The sequence below is a fragment of the Gallus gallus genome, chromosome 4 (assembly GCF_016699485.2).
Source record: "Gallus gallus isolate bGalGal1 chromosome 4, bGalGal1.mat.broiler.GRCg7b, whole genome shotgun sequence".
In the NCBI taxonomy this organism is placed as follows: domain Eukaryota; kingdom Metazoa; phylum Chordata; class Aves; order Galliformes; family Phasianidae; genus Gallus; species Gallus gallus.
The window spans coordinates 82,908,055-82,930,706 of NC_052535.1; the positions used below are offsets into that span (position 1 = coordinate 82,908,055).

The 22,652-nt window shown below is 44.5% G+C and overlaps 1 protein-coding gene across 10 annotated transcripts in view; it reads right to left on the bottom strand.

Moving 5' to 3' along the window:
• Positions 1–10,071: 10,071 nt before the first annotated feature.
• FGFR3 (fibroblast growth factor receptor 3) overlaps positions 10,072–22,652 on the bottom strand; it is a 52,351-nt gene continuing 39,770 nt past the window's right edge. For 6 of the 10 annotated variants that reach the window (XM_015285877.4, XM_015285876.4, XM_015285883.4 and 3 more), the window contains 10 exons: positions 22,430–22,623; positions 21,443–21,588; positions 21,230–21,351; positions 19,854–19,964; positions 19,228–19,418; positions 17,601–17,723; positions 16,009–16,079; positions 14,624–14,761; positions 13,127–13,232; positions 10,072–13,048 (listed from right to left, as the gene is read on the bottom strand). In XM_015285877.4, coding sequence (XP_015141363.1) covers positions 12,884–13,048; positions 13,127–13,232; positions 14,624–14,761; positions 16,009–16,079; positions 17,601–17,723; positions 19,228–19,418; positions 19,854–19,964; positions 21,230–21,351; positions 21,443–21,588; positions 22,430–22,623 — 1,367 coding nt within the window. In that variant the 3' untranslated portion in view covers positions 10,072–12,883. Of the gene's footprint in view, positions 13,049–13,126; positions 13,233–14,623; positions 14,762–16,008; positions 16,080–17,600; positions 17,724–19,227; positions 19,419–19,853; positions 19,965–21,229; positions 21,352–21,442; positions 21,592–22,429; positions 22,624–22,652 lie in introns of all 10 variants that reach the window. The other 4 variants (XM_015285882.4, XM_015285879.4, XM_015285878.4 and 1 more) reach the window with 2 other exon arrangements.

The window sequence follows — 22,652 nt, forward strand, 5'->3', positions numbered from 1 at the left end:
CTCCTGCCAGTCAAAATCAGTATATGACTTTCTATGGGAACCACTTCTAAGGGTAACAGGGGAAAAGCATGGCTATGTGGATTATTTAATAGGGCTTGTCTACCTGTGGAGTTATTTCAGTGCAGTGCTCGTGTGACTGCAAACAGGCTTTTTACAAGATGGTCTAGAATTGGAGAGAGAAATGCTCAGTTTCTGGCAGCCACCTTGAGCATTTTTGGAGCTGAAGAAGGGAGGGAGGCAGTCCGGTGAGATCTGAGGTACTGCTATCCATTATGCATGGATGTACTAATTGGTAGAAGACTGGAGGCAAATTTAAATAAAAACGCACTGTGCAATTACAGAAGATTAAATCAAGCTGGATTAATTGAAACTGCAGGAGCAAAGGGAATAAGCATAGTGCTGCAGTTTGAACAGGTTTTGCAGAAACTTTGTCCACCTTCCTGGCACTGATCATCCAACCAGAGGGAGCTCTTGAGTAGCCAGCTGGTTTGAAGATAGTTTCTGCAATTGGCCTCTTTGGCTTAACGCTAGGACCAGTCATGTAACTCTGCAAAGGGCTAAGCAACGGGGTATTTTTTTTGCATTGGTTTTGCAGTGACAGTACTGGAGAGACCTGGAGGTCAGAGCTGGGCTTTTTTTTTTTGGTGCTGAAGGTCATACACTCTCTGCCTGACTTGTCTACAGCTTGGTTTTCTAACTCAGTATGTTCCAGAACAGTAATTTGGAGGGCAGGGATCAGGTGCCAGGCATTCTTGCAATACTCAATGCCATGAGATGTCAGCCGTATGAAATTTAACTAAAACTGTGTGACTAAAAATAAGAAGCTCGGGAAAAGCTGACTGTGTCTTCTCAGACAGAGACTGTTGTTTGCATTCTGACGAGGAAAACACAAGGACACTGAAAACTCAAAGTGGAGCTTCAAAGAGCACTGGGTCATCTGGGACAAGAAATTTTAGCAACAAATTCAGCATGACTAGCCAGATAGCTGAAGTTCAAGTGTGAAGCACAGGAATGACCGAAATACTGGCTCTCACAGAGAGTTTTGGTGGCCAGTCGCCACCATGCATTTAAAAGGCTGTCCTACTCCAAGTAACACCAGTACAATCAGAGCGACGGTGGCAAGGTGGTATTGGTGGAGAAGTGCAGTCAGAGCACAAACATTACCTGGATTTTTCAAACTTATGCATCTTTTCTGGTCTGAAAACTGTCATTTCGGGTCTGAAGATTGCCAAGATTTTCATTCGTGGGTGAAAAGTGAAGTTGGCAACTGTTCTCTTTGCTTCCTGTCTTGTAAACTTCAGATGCTGGGGTCATGATATTAAATCATACTTAAACTTCTTCATTGCAAAGAAAAGCTGAGTTTAGAACCTTTCAAATTCAAAAATGAGAAATCAAATAAGAAGAGTTCCAACTGGTGATTTATAGTGAAAATAAAAAGAACGAAATGTTTTTGTTTTTGTTTTTTGTTTTTTGTTTTTTTGTGTTGAAATTGCAAATGTGGGGCTCTATCAAGACAGAAAATTCCTAAAACCCCCATACCCTGTGTCTGTCTGTGCTTTCTTCCACATCCACCAGAGCAGGGCTTTTGCTCTTCCATGTAAATTCAGTTATTGTTATCAGAGATGGATCATCACCAGGGAGATAAGGAACAGGATCTGGCCAGAAACCAGGCCCAAACTCTCAGCCTGTTTCACAGAAGCTGTGGCAGAAGCATTGGTAGAAATCCCTTCCCCTGTCTCTCACCAAGTGTGGATTCAAATGTGGGGTTTGTGTCTTGGGGTGCTGCATAGCTCTCCATCTTGCTTAAGCCGGTAGTAACGAGCAGTTTGTATAGTACCTGGGTAAACTGCCATAAATGCTTTTTTGAAGTGTATTATGGAAAGGAAATGGCAAATATTTCACCTTAACTGACTCAGTCAGGCTCCTTCACTTTTGCAAACAGGTTTCCTAAAGTACAGGAGTGTTAGCTTGCGACTCTCCATTCTGCAGTGAGAATAATTTATGAGGAACGCATTTTCCTCCCCCCACTAAATACTTCTTCTTAGCATGTCAAGTGTGTATATTGCTGTTGGCAAAAAGCAACTAGACCTGTAGAAAGAGAAATTTCTGAAGAATGTGTGGGGTGTTTGGGTGGAGCTCAAATGAGCAGATGTTCCCACAGAACAACAGGGTTTTATGGTGAATGAGCACAGGTAAAGCCCTGGCTCCAGGGCAACTGGATGTGTTAGGTGTACTCCAGAGTAAGAGTTGCAGAAGCAGCAGAACTGCAGAAAAAATAACTGCTGGATTATGCCCAAAGCTTTAAAATGATGCATATGGGGGTTTCCAGATGAGAAGAGTGGTGGGGATGGCTGTGCATGGGACACTGGGATAAACCGTGTCCAGTTTGTAGCTTCCCTTAAAGAACAGTGTTTGCCTTTCTGAGGCAAATACTAAATAATGAGAGGTTTAATGTCAGGCAGGAGGATGGTTATAGAGTCGAATCACAGAATCATTAAGGTTGGAAAAGGGCTCTAAGATCTAATCCAACTGCCAGCCTATCCCCACCATGCCCACTAACCATATCCACGTTTCTTGTACACCTCCAGGGACAGTGACTCTACCACTTCTCTGGTTCATACCTGAGTGTTTGAGGATGAGACAGCTAAATCCACGTGTTATTTGACAATAGTAAAATGCCTTTTTGTTGTTGTTGTTGTTTGCTTGGTTTGGCTTGGTGTTTTTTTGTTGTTGTTGTTGTTTTTTGTTTTGGCTTGTAAGTCTTATATTTTTTATGGGAGTGGTGAAAAATATTAAATACCTCTGCCATCTGATCTTAGCAAGGGTAGGGCTGAGAGAATTCAAGCGGTTAATCCTCTACCATGTCCCAGCTCCTAGGGTTACTACTGCGATGTGTTGTGTGACCAGATAGTTAATGAAAATATTGCTTGAATTTGCACCATACTGGAAGCTCTCAAATGGAAATTAAGGCAGATATTCCAAAAATACCTGCCTTAGTTTCTGTGCCTGTAAACTACATTAGCTATGTCAAGGGCAGCAGCTTTGTCATCATCTGAAAAGAATATCCAGAGATCTGAGAAGCCCCTCGTCACCAGACCCTATCTCTGCGTACCTGGTGGATATACCACCAAATCAGCCTGTTCTTTGAGCTTCAATTACTCTTGCTTAACTGAATTTGCAAAAGCCTTTCTCACTTCAGCTCCATGGAGCATTTTGACATGAAAACAGAGGTGGATGATTTATGTGTTATTTCACTAATTCTGTGCGTTAGATTTTTCCTCAAAAAAATCTGCTTCATCTGAGCTTTGAACTTCAGTGCACCTAAAATGAATGGAGAGGATTATGCTCTGTGAGTGTTACTTAGAGTCTGGTGATATCTGATTTCCTTCTCATTGGTTGTATCTTACTCATGCTTGAACTCTACAAAGAAATCTGACAAACGTATAGCTAGACTAAACTGAGATGTTTCACCTTATCTGATATTTAATGTGAACCATTGGCTTCTTTGAGGCTGGAATTAAGTACAAGCTTTCAGTCATTCTAATTAGCAGTTGCTTGAAATGATAGTGAAATCCGTTTTCTGAGCCAAATGAATCACTCAGACATTGAGGAAATAAAAATAAACAGCATTAGATTTGCTCACTTGGAGTAATATGCATAATATGGTGGGAATCATAGAATCATAGAATGTCTTAAGTTGGAAGAGACCATAAGGCCCACCCGGTTCCAACTGTCCCTCATGGGCTGGTTGCCCCCCACCAGCTCAGGCTGCCCAGGGCCCCATCCAACCTGGCCTTGTGCACCTCCAGGGGTGGGGCATCCACAACTTTTGTGGGCAACATGTTCCAGTGCCTCAATATTTTTGTTCTGCGAATCATCAGAATAGTATTAGGAAGAAGAGAATTTGACTCTTACTTAGGAAGCAAAGTATTATTCAATCCACTGGGAGGCTTGAAAGGCACATAGAACATGTAAGATCTGTTTCTTGTAGCTACACACACTCATTTCCCAAAAAACTCTTGCTAGAAGGAATTGGGCTGTGCTTGACCTGGCTGTATTGCAAAATTGAATCCTGAGCGGTGACGTGGGCTTTTATAATGAGTCTCTACAGCCCTGTTTGACAGCTGGCTTGCTGTTCATCAGCTACAAGGAGCATTCTAGAGCAAGATACCAGATAATTGCTGGCGCATGTTAAGGTCTTGGTTTGGGTCTCTTTTTTTGGCAGGATAATCAAAGGTTGTCTTGTCACTGAACAAGCCAGCACACTTCATAGATATTGCCGTGTCTCGAGAAGACTGTTTGTTGCATGGATCCATAACGATACACAAACACACCATTGCTGAACCTTATATACTGGGAGGCAACATTACAGCTGAGCATTCAACCCTAGCACTGCATCGCTTGACTGCTTCATTTCTCAATTTCAGTGTTGCATAAACAACTGTTTTTCTGCTCTGTTCTACATGCTCACACATGCACAGAGGCCCTACTTCTCCTGGTCCCTCCCACACAAGCAAGCTTCTCTTGGCTTTGCTGGAAATTTTGCCTAACAATTAAAATGTCGCCTTTTACGTGGTTTCTTCAGATTTACTTGGATGATGAGGATAAATGTATCCCTTTTGGAGACCTGCTCGCTCTCCTTGGGCTCCCACTATGCTTATGTTACTCCCTGTTCACAAAATCTATGTGCTATGTTGATCTGGGCAAGGCAAATCTGAGCTAGTACCACCGACGTGAAGATTGTGGCACATTCAGGGAAATTAGCTAGCTTTGAATCAGCCACCTGAAATTATTTTAGATTCTGCAACCTCAGAACTGCTCCTTTTGCCAGCAATTTCTTGTTCTTCCTCTACCTTGTAAAAATGTCTTAGATTCTATATTTAAGTATAAGGCTGATGGAAAAGTCAAGAGTCTTTCTGTTCCAACATAGCATTGTAACGTTGTAATGAATACAGCACTTACCTTTCTGTTTTCTGGATATCCAATAACAGCCTTGATTTGGAAACCTAATTCCTGAAAATGTCATTGAAATCACTCTTGAAGAGTGAAAGCCAATAGCGGGGCATTGCATGGAGTGGACTCGGGATCCGAAGGCTGTCACTGGCTCAGGTTTCTTACCTCCTGTTTATTCTTCAAACTGAGAAAGAAAAATTTGATCCTCACAAATAAGTAATAATTCCTAACAGAGGTAAAACGTGGCGCCAGTGTGCACATTTCCTATGGTAACTTCTCAACAAAAAATCTCATCACAAACTAATTAGTGAGGACACAATGGTGGCACAAGAGGCATATCCAAAACGTTTCAGTCCTTCTGAGACTTCCCGCAGTTTAAGGCTGAACCTTGACCTGAGCTGTAAACATCAGTGAAAGTGATAGGTAACATTAAAGGCATCAATTTTACCAGCGTATTTACTAGCAAAACTGTTTATTCTTGGACTGGAGGAACTCCAGATGTTGGTTATCTGCCCTCACTCCTCCCTGAACATCTTTCACTCAGTCTATGCAAGGAAAGAGCTTGGTCCTTTGCATCTCTCACTTGCAGCCTGAGCCCTGCACCCGTCCGGATCTCTGTGTTCAGCATCAGCCTCATTATGTGTGTTGTATTTATCTGCATTTTTTATCTAGTAGTCACCATGCTGTTCAGGAGCCAAATATGGTGGTTTCAGACCTCTGTGTTTGCTTTACCAGACAGATTTCCGTGGTCATTAGGGATGTATTGAATAACCTCTCCTTTTCTCTCCTGGGCTATTTGGAAGGTGATAATGCTTGAAAAAACACAATCTAAATTTTCGTGAGTTTCTATCAGGGTAGGAATATTTCACCGGGTAGTTTGAAGGGCTGCTTGGCAGATAATTTTTATTAACTGGATATTTAAACACCCCAAGCTGAGGCAGTAAGGGTTGTTCTGAGCAGAGCCACCTTTTTGAAGAGGCAGGCTGTGCGACTGTGCAGGATCTCATTAAGATGGTCTGATTCTTGATTTTCTAGGTGTTCTCCAAGAATTCGACCAAAAATGCCTTTGGGAGGGATTTGCAGTTTTTCATGTGCAAGCCATAAACCTCCAAGGAAAGCATTAGGTAGGAGTTCATGCTGTCAAGGGTATTTCCACAAATGTATTTTATAGTGCCCAGATCAATCAGCCCTAAACTCACCCTCTCACCTGCAGCATAGAGTTGGCTATGTGGTTTCTGTCCAAGGGAGAATAAACACCAGAAATCTGCATTACCTGCGTAACAAGAGCTCTGAGATCTCATTCAGACTACCACCGTTTTGAACGTTTCATTTGCAGGTTATAAATAATTACCCCTTTCTGACAGTAACACATTGCAGCATGTGAACTCACAGGTATATGGACATGTATTATATTGGGGGATGAAAGGATTGAGCACAGCCTTGCCAAAAAGGACTTTGGGATACTGGTGGATGGTAAGCTTGCAGCCTGCAAAGCCTACTGTATCCAAAGCTGCATCTAAAGAAGCGTGGCCAGCAGGGTGAGGAAGGTGATCCTGCCCCTGTGCTCTGCACTGGTGAGGCCTCACCTGGAGTACTGCGTCCAGATGTGGAGTCCTCAGTACAGGAGAAACATGTAGCTCTTGAAGCATGTCCAGAGGAGGGCCACAAAAATGAGCTAAGGGATGGAACACCTCTCCTACGAGGACAGGCTGAGAGAGCTGGGGCTGTTCAGCCTGGAGAACAGAAGGAGCTAAATGCTGCAGGGAGGCATAAGAGCATGAAAAAAGGTATCTGTATCCTGTGCCTATTAATAACAAGGGGTTACATGCCAATATCACTAAAGCACGTTTAATACAAGGGTCTGCTTGAAAACAACTTCTACAAAAACTAGCTAATTTTTACTTTAGGGAAAGTTCTATTTGCCTGCCTCTTTCATATTACTGGTGTGGAAGTGGAAAACTTTACACTGACTTGTTGGAACCAAACAAATGGGTTTTCTGCTTTGCTGAGCAAACTAGATAAGCGTTTGATGGAAGGTCAGCACAAAGAATTGTGTCTTGAACATATTATTGGCTGTACTGGAGGAAAAAAGATATCCACAGTGCTATCCAGGAAAGATATGGTATTATTTTTCTTGAATTGGGTTCAGCCATTTTTGGTAGGACCAGACATATCTGAAGGAGCAAGTGTTGTCTCCTAGGGAAGTGCAAGGTGTTGTGCTGATATCTGTGCTGGCTGTGATCATCTTGTGTTTGTTACTCTCAAAACTGGATAGTTCCTTGAGGTAGCTTCAGTGAGTGCTTGTAAGAAGATGTTTGGGTTCTGCCCAGTTCTACAAGTCTGGCAGAGTCTTCAGGGCATGTGATGTTTCTTATTAACTTTCTCAGCTTAGATTTTCTGCTGTCAGTACTTTATGTTCTGTCCCTCTCCTATTAGGAAGTGAGTTAAAAGGTAGCATGATTCTCTACCCCTGCTCTGTAATACAGTCTCTGATGCCTGGAAGTCTCTGATTACCCTGCTATCTGTGTTGCCTCTAGTTGAGGGCAGAGTGAACCCAAATGTAGTACCTGCCTGAGACAGGTTTGATGTCAGGCAGTGCTACCATCTTCCTCTCCTATCTCAGTCTACCATGCCCCAAGGAGATGCAGAGGATATCGAGGTAGACCCAGGGGCACACGGGTGTGGAATTTAGCTCAGTGTCTGTAATAATGGCTGAGCAGGGTGTGTTATCACTCTGGAGGCCATGAGTTGATTATCCATGGCTTATCTTGTGCTGCTTAGCATCAGTTTTCATTTGATGCCTGATTTTCTGACCTAACATTTAGGGATGGTGATGAAACAGAGCCAGTGCAGCTGAGAAATTGGAGGACGGGTGCAGGTAAGCATGACAAATCCCTTCACTTTTGACAAGACCATGGTCTTGGGCCACTACGTGCTTCAGTGCTTGGCCATTCCCTCACATCTCTCCATTGCTGATAGCTCTGTGATGTTGAGCAGAGCCATCCCTCTTTCTATTCCCTTTTAATGTCAGTACAGCTCAGGTCTTCACCTTCCCCTTCTGCAGGTCATGTAAAGCCTCCGGAAAGCACTAACTTGCTAGAGGAGTCCACCAGCAGCAGAGTTTTAGATGGCACCAGGAATGAGGAAACTTGGCTATTTTCATCCTAGCTGCCTCCATCTCCTAATGACACCTGCAGAGCTTCAGACTTTTTTTTCCTTTTGCCAAATCCTGCCTGGCTCACCACGGAGCCATGGCCAATGAGGACACATAAAATATTACAATATTAGTAACTTGTTTGAACGTTGCTATGAAACAGGTCAGAAGGGCCAGCGTGAGGCCCTGTTTGTGCAGTCACCCGCAGAGGAAAAGAGACACTTGTTCTGTTTTGAAAAATACCTCTTTCATGTGGAAAGGAAACATGGCTTGGGTGAAAAGCTACAGCCACTGAAGGGGAGGATGAGCGGTGATGGCCAGGCTGGGACACGCTCAGTGACACAGCCCCTCCAAAGCAGCTTCCATGGTCCTTGAGATTGTTTTGCAAGTTGCTAAATGCGTATCACCTGCAGCAGCCAGACAAATATTCCTCCTTGGCTGAGAACTCGCTGCACAGTAGGGCAATTAAAGCAAAGCATTATCCCCCTCTCTAACCCTCAAGCGAACAGTGTAGTGCGTGAAGGCTGGCAGGGGAAGAATGACATCATGAAACTCAAGAGGAAAAGCAAACATCACGCCAGCTCTATGTGCAGGTCAGCCACAGACAAACTTTGTCTTCTGTGCTTGGAGGACTTTTCTCGGCAGCTGTCTCACAGGCGTGCTAAACACTGCAGCTAACTGCAGCTCTGTCCCTCTTGCGCTTTCTCATCCTGGTGGCCAGCGGTGCACAACATCCTCACCTTCATGCCATGATGAATGAGCAGAGGTCATTCTTCACTCTGTGCCACTCCTGCTGGGACAGGGCTCCGTGCTCGCCATCAGAGCATGTCCTGAAAGCATGGAAACAACCCATTGCTGAAGCCAGAGTTCTCCTCCCACGGTGCAGTGTGTCTTGGTAGTACTAAAAAAGGTTTTTCCTACAATGTCAAGGAAATGACCTAAATACCAAGCAATCACTCTTAAAGAAAAGAATTCTGCTAGGAAGCAGCAGTAGTGACATTGCTTCCAGTGCTGCAGAGACGCATAGACTGCTGTGCTCTCCTGCCTGGCCACTTACTTCAAATTGCAAATACCTTGTAGTGAGATAAAATTAGAATCATAGAATCATTAAGGTTGAAAAAGACCTCTAACATCATCTAGTCCAACCGTCAACACATCCCAATCAATGCCCACTAACCACGTCACTCAGAGCCACATCTCCATGGCTGCTGAACACCTCCACGGACAGTGACTCCACCACTTCCCTGGGCAGCCTGTTCCAATGCATTACCACTCTTTCAGAGAGGAAATTTTTATTAATATCCAACCCGAATCTCCCCCGTTGCAACTTAGAGCCATTCCCTGTCATCCTATTACTGTTACCTGGGAGAAGAGCCTGACCCCCACCTTACTACAATCTCTGTTCAGGCAGTTGTAGAGATTGATAAGGTCTCCCCCGAGCCTCCTCTTTTCCTGACTGAACAATCCCAGCTCTCTCAGCCACTCCCCGTAAGACTTGAATGCAAAAGTTAAAAGGTTTCTGGGAAGCACCCCAAAGGATCACTCACAGGAGCCTATTAATTTTATATGGCCAATGCTTCCTGAGCTGCAACAACCCCCTGCACCCCATCTGCTGCCAGCAAAGCACAGATTAACAGTGTTCCCTTGCATGTTCCCAAATACAAAGGAACCAAACGCATCTGCCCCTTGGGTGCTGGGCAGGATGGGGCCCCGTGTGCCCATCCCACAGCGCACTGGAGGCCCGCTCTGTGTGCTCACACGCTCTCTTTCCCAGCAACCACTCTCCTACTGGGAGAGCTCCTGCTCTGAATAAACCCAGGTTTCATTAGCAAACCCTGCCCTTGTGCTAGGGCTACTTTTTTTTTTTCTCCAAAGGACCCTCACAACTGGGAACAAACCCCAGAATTTAACAACTTGTTTATTTATTTATTATTTTTTGGGGGGGTAGAATTAAGTTTGCCATGTTAACAAAAGCAGAATAGTTTTATTTAGTGTTTGTCTCACACCTTGGACAGCTGCAGCTGTCAGGCACAGAAGTACATTATTAAAATAAACTGAACAGAGTTGCTCGTTGAAAAATCACGCTACGCAAACCTGTGGATTGTAACATCAACAGTATAAAATGTAACAAAATTGGAATTTTAATTTTTTTAAGCTCTTAAAGATAACAGTCCAGGCTATAAAACTATATAAGCATTGAATAAGAAATGTTAAGTCAACAAGTCTACAACAGATACATCTTGTAAAAACTCAATAAATTATATATATATTTATAATATCTAGTAACATTTGAAATCATGCACAGTTTTGTACATTTTCTTTTTTCAGTACACGAAACGCAACGCTTCGAGTACTTGGAATGTACACAATTAGCAGACATTTGTAAGAAAATACCAAAAAATTCTTTTTTTTCTTTTTTTTTTTATCCCAACAAAACAAAATTCTATAGAAATCTACCTTCTCAAACTTCCATTGAAATAACCTCAAACTATAAATTATTTATTTTAGGGTAAGGATTTTGTGGCTCTAAGAAGGAAAAAAAAAAAAAACCCCAAAAAAAAACAACAAACCACCTTAAAAATGAGATGCTGCCATCCTGCTATTCTGAAACCTTGATATGTAATATGCACCAGAGCAAAACATAAAGGAGGAATTCAGGATGCAATTCTCCTTGCCTCTTTGTGGTAGTAGATACAGTCTTCTGGACAAAAAAAAAAAAAAAAAGGAAAAAAAAAGGAACAAATAACAACAAAAAAAGCCCACCCCAAACCTCCCCCCCTCGTCAGCCTGAGCCACGTGAAGGTTCTTTTTTCACTCATGTGCTGTCTGACATTCAGGAACAAAAAAAGCACAGCATTTCGAACACAGAAAACTAGGCATCACTGGCATTTTTCAATGTGTTAAATGCAAAAGAAATATGCAGTCGTTACATCTCCCCTGCAAACAATGTCGCTCCTCTCTCTATTTTGCCCGTATGGTATTTCTTAAACCCAAAATACAACATTACTGGCACAGGGGGAAAAAAAATTAATGCGCGTCATCCAAAGTCAACACGTTGCTTTGCTGCGTGCTTCTTATTGACTCGACCACAAAGAATACCTTCATTCCAAAATAGAAAAATAAACACCCACGCCCCTGTAATGCACAGTGGTTAAAGTGATGGAAGAAATCTTGGCCCTCTTTTTTTCTGAAATACGTAAAAACCATCTCTCTGCTATTGGTTTGGTTTTAACCACTGGTGATGTATTGAAAAATAAACTTACCTTTGCTCACTGCAATCCAGGATAAACTAATATTTTTTTTAACGAATACATATATATATATATATATATATATAAAACATTAAATGTAATTTGTTAAAGGACTGTACATCTATACATTCTTTCAATATTTCCCATAAACACAAAAGAAAAACTTGATTAATATACTTTTTCTCCATTTTTAATAAGTTAAAAAAAAAACGACCCTTAAACTCGGTGAAATTTAAAGTTTACAGTAACGCTACGCTATTTAAACCGAAGAACAGATCTGTTAATGTCTATAAATAACTTTACAAATATACATGTTAACGTACAATTTTTAAAACAAAACTGTGAAGATATAAAACAAACACAACTCTTCTCTTTCACCCAGATCAGTATATCCTAGATTGCAATGCTCGTATTTTGAGACTCTCTCTCAGTACTGCTTTACGTTGAATTAGTATTATACATTCTTTTTTTTTTTTCCCCATATATTTATTTATATATATACAGGATATATTTATAGATATATACACAGATTCTCTGGAATAAACCTTTTTGATATAAGTTAAAGGCTCTTGCCTACAGGTACCCGTAACTTCTTTCTCCAAGTCACTGCATGTAGATGGAGCCAAACCGCTGGTGCCAAGGGCTGGAGGAGCTTCTCCCCTACAACTTGCCCTTTGTAAGCAAAAGTATGCAAACCCCCGTCTCCAAAAAGCAAGATTTTCCCCACATTGGCTCTTCCTGCAGGCTGGGACACAGCTCAAGATGCCACATGGGTGTGCAATCCCTACAGGACATGGCCAGCGGCCAGGCGGTGCTCTCCTCCTATAGGATGACTTGACTGTCTTTTTTTTTTATTTTAATTATTTTTAATTCTTCCTCCATGTTGATTTGCGTATCATTTATTTATTTTTCTTCTTCTTCTGGACAAGATTCCTTCTATGTAGCTGGGAAATAAGGTCACGAAGCTATAAAAACGACGACAACAAAAATATAGATATTTCTATAAATATATGAATCCCTGCAGGCAACGTGGCTTTTCAGCTCCACCAAAAAGGTTCATGTACAGATTGCATAAGCAAAGAATTTCTACATTCTTTACATTTTTTTTTTCATTAGCTTTTCTTCTTCTAGGAAGATTTTTTTCCTCTTTTTCATATAGTAGGCACAGATTGGCTACTCAGGCGCTCGGCAAGCGCAGGCAGGAGGGCAGTACCCTCAGGTTTAACATTCTGCTTAGGAAAAAAGAAAAATAATAATAATAATAATAATAAAAATCATACACGATAGATCATCTTGGCAAGAGATGAGTTCCTTCAGGCCAAACAGTGCTTCTTGACTTTTTATACAGCAAATGGGAAAAAAACCAACCAAACAAAACAAAAAAAAACTCGACAACAAAAATCCTCCGGCATCACCGAGCAGTTTCATGGAAACATCCTTCACTATGGGTTTGTCTTCGGCGCTCTGCGCTTGCGCCAGGGTGGGAACACTGCCTGTCTGTCCATCTGTCTGTCCTGGGGGGCCGTCACGTGCGGATGACGCCATTACAGGGCACGTGCTTGGGCAGGCAGGGCTCATCAGGCAGCAGGTCATGTGCAAAAACCGAGTCGTCCCCTGAGGAGCAGGTGCTGTGGGTGTCCTGGCCAGCGGGTGAGTATTGCTCAAAGGGCACCGAGAGGTCCAGGTACTCCTGAAAGGGGACAGACACGTTAGCATGCTTAGGGACAAGCCACCCCTCCCTGTATTTCCACACCAACACCACACTCACATCAGTGGATGTCATGGTGAGGACTCTGTCCAGGTCTTCCACCAGCTGCTTGAATGTGGGTCGCTGCGAGGGGACAGCGTGCCAGCACTCCCGCATGATCATGTACCTACAGGGCATAGAATCACAGGGGTTAGAAAGGACCTCCGGAGATCACTGAGTCCAACCCCCTGCTAAAGTAGGTTCCCTACAGTAGGTTGAGCAGGAAAGCGTCTAGGCAGTTACTGAAAAGCTTCAGAGAAGGAGACTCCGTGATCTATCCAGGGTTCTGTCATTCCCACAGTAAAGTTCTTGCTCATGTTTTGTGTGGAACTTCCTGAGCTCCAGTTTGTGTCTCTTGTCCCTTGTCTTGTTGCTGGGCACCACCAAAAAGAGACTGGTCCTATCCATTTGACTCCTGCATTTTAGATACTTTAGATACTCTTCTCCAGGCTGAAGCCTCGGGTCTCTCAGCCTTTCCTCATAAGAGAGATGCTCCAAGCCCTAAATCATCTTTGTGGCCCTCCGCTGGACTACCTTTAGGTGACCTCTTATCTTTTTTGACCTGGGGAGCCCAGAACTGGGCGGAGCACTCCAGATGTGGCCATACCAGGGCAGAGTGGAGGGGAAGGATCACCTCTGTTGCTGGCCATGCTCTTTTTAATGCACCCTAGGATACCACTGTCTGTCTTGGCCACAAGGGCACACTGCTGGCTCATGGTTAACCTGCTGTCCACCAGGGCACTCAGGTCCTTCTCCATGGGGCTCTTCTCCAGCAGGTCATCCCCTAACCTGTACTGATGCATGCAGTTATTCTGCCCCAGGTGTAAGACTCTACACCTGCTCTTGTTGAACCATATCAGGTTCCTCTCTGCCCAATTCTCCAGCCTTTCCAGGAAGAAGATGACAGGGAAGACAGGCTGTCACCCATGGCAGTACTCATCACTCACTGTGAGGCTCACCCCTAGGATTCTGTCTACCTGAGAGAAAAGCTATGGGCAAGGGGAACCACATAGCCCAGCCCCCAACCACCATGTCAGGAGCAGCAGGGAGGCAGCCCAGCACTGAGGGGATGGCTACAATTCCCCTCCAAGCATGGGCAGGCACAGCCTTCTCCACTCAGGCTGGCTTGAGGAGTCACTGAAGCTGAAGTAATGAGGAAGGAACTGAGTATAATTATGTCATTTTCTGGGATACAAAATGGGTTGTGGCTGTAACTCCAAAGACGGCGTCCCTGAGGCGTGGAGCAAGGAGGGTGTGAGACTGCAGCCTCACTTTGGGGAGGGGAGGAGGGATTTGTGGAGCCCTCACCTCATGTGTGCATGTGCTCTAAAAGCAGGATGAAGGCCTGTCCTAAGGATGAGGTGCCAGATCGGCACACCAAATTGCCACCCAATGAATGAGGAAGAAACGTGACACCCAAACAGCCCAAAGCAGGGCCTGGCCACGGCCCTGGCAGTCTGTGGCCACAGAGGGAAGGGGGAGTGGGAAGAGGAGAAAGGGTCACCCCCCTCCACTCACAGGTCGTGGGTGCAGTTGGCGGGTTTATCCATCCGATGGCCTTCTTTCAAGAGTTTGAAGAGTTCTTCAACAGGAATTCCCGGGTACGGAGACCCTCCCAAAGTGAAGATCTCCCATAGTAGCACTCCAAAAGACCAGCTGGAAACCAAAGAAAGATCTTTAAAATTCAATGAGTTTTTTTTTTTTCCCCTCCACATTCCCCCCCCCATCCCCCAATATCCCCTTCCCCCTGCTCGGCTTTATTTCTGTGCAGCCATGCATAGCTAACAAAGTCATCAATAGCATGACTAATTGCCTAGGCCATTTTTACTAGTTACTTGGAGATCTCCGCTGATCCAACTCAATAGCAAAGAAATCCCAGGCACCAAGTCTGAAATTGAAATGAGCATTTAATCAGATAGGTGACAGCCCATCTATTACCCCCAGCTCTTTGTTAGGTCTTCCACCAGCTCCACTGAATGGAACAAATCAAATTATTCATGCACAGCTTCACTGAATCGCAGGCTTGGAACCACAGGCCACTAATTGTGCAAGCTGATACCAAAACTTGCTTGTTACAACACTCATTTCACTGGCCAAGCTGAGAGAAAAATACCCCAACAAAAATCAGCAGAGCACTAATGTTACACACTCCACTCCTGCAGCTGTGCTCTGGTTAAAAGTCCCCTTTTCAAAAATATCCTTTGCCTTCTTCATTTTCTTTTTAAAAACAGGGATTATCTGTCTCTGTTTCTCTTTCAGGCATGCTCTCTCTCCCGTTTTCTAGCTTTGATTTATCTGTCATGCCCAATGCAGCATTACCTAAGCATGGAAACTATGATTTAAGATCAATAAAGCCAAAGTATGTGAAATTTACAGAAATAGAAATGATTCATTTGTCCATTTGCAAGCGGCAAGCCTTGGGGAACAGGCAGCCTGTCTGCTAAATTACTGTGAAAAAACCATTATTAACCAAATATTGAAATAAAAAGTGTGTGCATATTGAGCTACTTTGGTCTGTGTGAAGTTCAGATGCGATGAAAACTGCTGAAACTGCTTCCCAGACTGTTCTGCTTTTCACTCAAGTCAGGAAAACGAAAGAGCAGTCTTTAAGAGAGCAGCCTGCAGAATGAATCTCCTCATCTGTAAACCACACAAGAAATACCTGCCTGCCTTCCAGTAATTTTTCAACAGCTTACTAGAGATCCTTGGTTAAAAGCAACCAGATAACAGTAAAACAAAACCACGTGTGCAACGCTGCAGCCTGGAATTGATTCATTTGCGTTTTCGTCCCCCGGCACCCCGGACAGAGCTTGAGTTTAGCAGTACGTTTGTCTTTGGGATGGTATTAGTGCTTATTTTGCTGTCATTTTATTATTTTTTTTTTAAACGTGGATAATGCTTACACATCGCTCTGGTGAGTATAGACCCGGTCAAACAATGCTTCTGGAGCCATCCATTTCACAGGCAGCCGACCCTGTGATTAGGAAAACAATGGGAACATCCCATCAGCATATTCCCCCAGCCACAACGGCACCATCTGAATCTTCTTTTCTAATCCAGTTTGAAACATTTTCATTAACAGTCACATCTGTCTTCCCGGTCACTGCGCAAATCAGTAGTGGCCACGTATAAACAGATTACAGCATTTGATCCCTGGATCTTTGCTGACAATCTCTGCGGTAAATGCTCTCTGCAGAGAACTGTACTTCCCTGCCAAGGCAGGTTTAACATATCAGAGCATCTAAATCTTAGCATGGGAACTGCACCAATTGCTCACATATGCAGCTAGCACTGAAGCAGAGCATGGCACAACACTTTTCATCTCTTTGATTGGAAGAAACAATGTGATGCACAGCCCAAATCCTGCTTAGGCTGAACTACAGGGGGAACTTCCGAAAGTGTTCTCTAAGGCCAGATCCTCCAAGAATCAAATCTTGATCCCACTGGAGTGAAAAAGAGCCCTGATCCCAGGTTTCCAGGGGACCATTCTGCAAACATGCCTGTCCCATACAAGAAGAGATAACAAATACTAGTTTTACCATGACTCTTTTGGGCTTTGCTTAGCCCCTGGAGTCCAAAAAAGGACTGCTGCTAGGCTGAGGTGTAATTTGGCTATGGGAGGGTTTTGTCTTCCTCTTACTCTTCACTTCATTGGGATAGGCAGCTAGAGATGGGACATAAGCAGAGTACACAAATGGGGTTACGCTTTCAGCTACACAGTGCAGTTCAAACAGGGGAAATCCATCTTAGCTGGAATAAAAATTCCCAATATTTTCCAAAATTGTATGTTATGATATTGCAAGGGATTAGTATGGCTGCCCGAGCATTTGGACTCCTTGCAGTTATAATGCTGTGGAGTGTGCTGGGAAATGCTTCGTGCTCTGCACTGTGGCAGTGATGGGGAGGGATGTATCATGGACAGCTCTGAGCTGAACAGCTGCTGTAGGGCTTTGAACCACAACGCTGGTCTTCACTCCTGCCCTTCTATCCTAAACTCTACAGATAATCTAAACTGCTTTGGGACCATCTCCTCACCCTTGGTAGTGGAGGCATGGAACTCTGCTGTAAAAAGTAGAGAGAATACACGAAAGCCAGCTAGTTCCAGAAACACACAAAAAAGTGATACTCCTCTCTCAAGGCAGAGCCAGAGGTTGGCTCCTTGGGACCTTTATGAACAGGCGACCAGCAGGCTAGAAAAGGCTCTCTGGTAAAAATCTTGGCTTCTCTTAGCCTAGAGTCTACCTGACAGAGATGTGAACCTCTCAACCAGCTGCTAGTACCTGCAACATCTGTCAGAAAGAAAATGAATGGTGGGTGGATGCCTGGGACCAGCCTGCCTATGGCTCTTCACCAGCTTAGGCTACAGCAGATTTCTTTCCCCTAAACCCCTTTAGCCCCTCTGGAAAGGGAGATGTGGAGTGAGGGCCACTTCCTGCAGGGTTAGCAGTTCCTTGTGAGAAAGAAAGCTGCATGTGCATGGCAGTTCAGTACTTACATTGGTGGTTTTCTTGTAATAGTCGATGTTGTGAACGTCTCTAGCAAGGCCAAAATCAGCTATTTTCATCACATTGTCCTCAGTGACTAACACATTCCTGGCTGCCAAGTCACGATGAATGCACTGTGAAAGGTGAGCAAGTCAATAAATAAGGGCTTGTTAGCTGCTTAAGCCTGGATCTAACAGCAACGTGTGGTTTATGAGCTGCTGTTTCATTGACTCTCAAGCTCATAAAGCTGTGAGTACTGCTTAATTCCTGGCTCTCTGTGTCACCGCCTCATCATGCATGCTCAGTGGGAGCCACCTCTTAGCAACACCTCATCAGAAGCCTCAGCACTGACACGGCCATGCAGTGTTTCTCTCCAAAGGGGATGCATGGGTAAGAAATCAAACCTTCCTCTTCTGTAGGTGCCTACTGGTATACCGATTTGTCTCTAATGCATTTGCTCCACAAAGAAGAGTGCTGGTTAATATTTGGAGTAAAAATACTCAAATTAATTAAAATATCCCCAATTTACCCAAAATACATTATAGTCTGAGAAAGAAGTTAAAGCAGCCAGCATTGTGCAGAAAGGGAAGAGCTTTAAGCCACTGTGAACCACCACTATGAACTGCAGTCATACGCCAACAAAGCACTCCCCAGGGAGCATCCTGGGCATGGATATGCCAAATCCACTACCAGCTCTGCTTGCAATGAGCCTACACGTGCTGGCTGCAACCACAAACACGTGTGCAGCAAGAGGGATCTTGGCTTCCTTTTGGGTGTCCTGTATCTTTAGCAAATTCACAAGGGAGATGGGGAGGGAAGTCAGGGGTGCATGGAACTCCTGACTCTAAAGTAATGCTTCCCAAGGTGAAAGCTCACAACTCTGCATGATGTTCACCCTAACCACTGCTGGCTCAGTCCCGATCTGAAAATAAATTAATTCTACAAGGGGCAGATGCTGAATTGCTGGGGGCGGGCACCAAGGTCTGGGCTGCTTGTGTTTTTTGTTAGCATTCTGGAGATGCTAAGGGGTCTGCAGGTGACAGCAAGACCTGTTCAGCTGCATGGCTCGTGGAGCAGCCTGCACACGGGAATAGGTTTCTATAGCTTAAAACTTCTGCAAAAAAGACCAAGATCCTTTGTAATGAAAAATCTGGCCTCCAAAGGGAGAAGCCTGAGGTTGTCCTGCACACACACAGCACTGCTTGTCTTTGAACACATGGGTCTCTTCTCAAGGGTTGCTGAGCCTGGAGAAGGCTCCAGGGAGACTTCAACTGCAGTCTTTCAGTACTTAAAGGGAACTTACAAGCAGGACTGACTTTTTACATGGGTGGATAATGATAGGGCAAGGAAGAATGGTTATAAACTAAAAAGAGAGGAGATTGAAGTTAGATGTTAGGAAGAAATTCTTTGCTCAGAGGGCGGTGAGGCCCTGGCACAGTTGTGCAGAGATCTGTACGTGCCTCATCCCTGGAGGTACTCAAGGCCACATTGGATGGGCTCTGGGCAGACTGATCTAGTGGGGGGCAACCAGCCCACAGCAGGAGGTTGGAACTGGGTGGGCTTTCAGGTCCCTCCCAACCCAAACCATTCTGTGATTCTATGACCGATGTTTTTATCAACTGAGGTTTCTCAACTCACTTTCTGTGACGCCAAGTACTCCATGCCCCGGGCCACCTGGTAGGCGCAGGAAACCAGGTCTTTAAATGTCAACTGCTCCTCGGGCAGCTTGCAGGTGTCGAAGGAATAGTCCATGCCAGGTGGGCGACGTGCCCTGAGGTATTCCCGCAAGTTCCCCTTCGATGCATATTCAACCAACACGTAGAGCGGTCCTGCAAGCAAGAGCACCATCAGCAGCCAGAAAAGACACAGGGCTAGGCTGACCCCTAAATCTCATCTTTTGGGTCATTTTGGACAGTCAGTCAGCAATTAAATAGAAATAATCACAAAACTCCAGGACGTAATTGTAAACTTATGAGAAAAGGAGAAAGACACAGAGGTGGACCTTGGGGAAAGGTGCAACTCGAGCCAAGCCACATCAGAAACAGGCAGGAGCTATTTGGCCATCAGCAGGGCCCAGACAAATTTCACACAGTTGATTTGTGAGCAAGCCAAAGGAAGGAGGAAAAGTTTCTCAGCACTGATCAAATACAGTGGTTTGGTCCTATTCAGGGCAAGAATAGCTCCAGAAAGCCATGAGGGAGACTAAGACCAATGCTGTGGATGCAGGAATGTGAAACAGCTCCCTGAGCCCTGGCAGCACATACCGTCCTGCGTGCAAGCACCGAGCAGGTTAATGATGTTTTTGTGCTTCCCAATCATTTTCATCATTTCCATCTCAGAGACCAGGTCTGAAAGGTCCTTGTCTGTGGCATCATCTGCAGAAAGCAAGAAAGGAACAAAGTGAGTGTTTTGTTAAGCATTTAGTACAATTGTGGCATAGCCATGCAGAGATTGATGGGGAATGAATATGCAAAACGTGCCAGTCTTTGTTTTTATTCTATTTTGGGAAGAAATCTCAAATTAAGAACAAAAACTACTATCACACACACACACAAAAAATGTTCAAAAAGAAAAACGGAATAAATGGAGAGAAATGCTCATATGTAAATCAATAATATCGTTCATCTTCTGTTTCGTCCTGATGAATATTAAAGAAAAAAAAGCCAGTTTGGGTATTTGGCATCATTTTCTTGCATCGTATCCCCTGTACAGCAAGGGGTTGGAATGAGATGATCTTTAAAGGTCCCTTCCAAACTAAGCCATTCTATGATTCTATGATTGTTTCCCTCCCTTGTGTCCAGGGACGTACAGTTAAGGATGCAGGAAGGTCAGAGCTGGGATGGGGGACAGTGGAAGGAATGTTTATTTTTCTGCATGGAAAACTGTACATTTTCTACAGAAGCAGAAAAACGGGGGGGAAATCTCAAATGAATGCTTTGATGTGAAGAGATGGAAATGTTCCCGCTTCCAAAAACAACTTCAGAACAGACTGAAAGAAATCTAAAGAATCTTTTGCTGATAAGAAATATTTCTGTGTAAAAAATGTCACCCCGTGTAACCTCAGACCTGGGCTGCACACCGCCACAGTGTCTGCCCTGCCTGCTCCTGCAGAGCTCCTGGAACTCCTGGTGATTTTGTCTACGCATGGGGAACAAGGACTCCTATGGCAGTGTCCTGTGCATTCCCCATTTTGGGCTCCCTTTCAGCTCTCAGCAGTTCTGGGTTGAGGTTATTCAATGAGAGGGCAGAAGAAGTTTAGCAGCTGAATTTCTGTAAACTCCAGCTGAGTGTATTGCATAAGCTTCTGCTACAATAGCTAGTTTTGGTTACAGGGGGAGTAAAGAGCAGACTGGCTCCTGGAAATGGCTAGAAGTGAAGGTGCTTCCCCTCCTTCTCTGTGATCATATTACCCCTTGGCAAAGAACAGAGTTAATTCCCATTCCCTTCTCCTGATGGGATTTACACCTTTACATCCTCTCCAAGGAGGCAGCCCTCACCCCGAGGCTATGTGGGTGAAGCCTAAGAGTGGGTCTTCTTGCATTCTTCTACTGGATCTGTTTGTACAAAGGACTTAAAAGACAGGGCAAGAGAGGAAACCCCAGCACAGTATGATGCTCCACCCTCTATAGATTCCCCATACCTTTTAACATCTTGACAGCCACGGTGATGGCCTTGTTTGGCTTGTCTTTATCAATCCCAATTGCTTCCGCCATCACCACTTGGCCAAAACAGCCCTCACCAAGCGGCTTCCCCAGGGTCAGGCTGGAGGGAGGAACAAGCAGGTGTGTTAGCAGGTGCTGGGGAGGTGACACCCCCAGGAGGCATGGGGACCCTGATGGTGGGTTTGACTGACCGAGAACGTGCCAATTCCCACTTGGGATCTGGAGGAAGTTCCAGCTCAGAGACGTTGGCCAGCATCGGCCCATCGCTGGAGGAGAGACGAGTGATCCGGACCAGGGGTGTGTTGGAATTCATGGAAGAGTTGGACTCCAACGACACCTGCTTGGGTAGAGCAAATTAAGTGTTATTGCCAACTGTATCCCAAGCGGGTGAGAATGTGCTCAAGATGGGGGGTTTTGAAGTAGCTCTGTACACTGACACCTTTCTGGTAATTTCTACACAGGAACTGCCCCCCACCCTTGCAAAATTTTGCTGACCCAGGCAAACATGGACAGGTTGTTCACTGGTGGAAAGCAGGGTCAGGTCAGCCAGGGCTCTCCTGCAAGGAAGACTCTTGGCAGCTGCATAATAATGAATTAATTTGCTCTGTCTGCTTCCACACACACATCTGGGTGTGCATGAGAGGCTATGGGGTAACTTCTCTTCTGGCATGGTAACTGGCCACGACATGCCTGAAGTCAAAGCTGGAACACCTGTATACTTCCCTATGTGGTCTTGCACAGTGCCATTTGCTCCAGCCCCTCTGCAATTACATGTGGCAGAACATCTCTAGCTGCATGGATGAAGAGGAACCTCTATGAGGAATGGTTCCCAGTTTGTCAATGACCTCAGTGAAAACAGCTCCTGCTCCCCAAATTACCCCTCTAGCACGATCAAACCGTTCCCCTGCAAGATCAGCTTTCTGTGACATCCACAAGTGCACTGTGAGCATTGGGAGCTGCTCATAAACCTGAAGCAGCTGCCACCAGGTACTGCTCCACTGAAATGGAAACAAATGAATAAAAGGGCAATGAACTCCTACACCGTATCCAACTTATGTTGCTCTTGGGCAGTGCCCTTCTGGTAATTTCTCACCTATAAAGAAAATGGAAAAGGAGGAAAAAAAAACAAACAAACAGGAGTGACCATAGGGGAGAATAGGAATCTTGTATCTACTTTCTGTTACCTGTCTCTTGAGTGGAAATTTGGAGACTTTCTGTACAGTGGTGGTGTTCATGGCCTTTTTGTTTGGCATTTTCATCCTGCAGATAATCACAATGACCAGCACCAGGATGAAGAGGACTAAGCCAGTGCCATAGCTGAGAATGCCAGCGTACACTGAGCCCGAATCATCCATTTCCATCAGCTCCTCTGCTGCAGGGTGACAAGAGACAGCCGTCAGG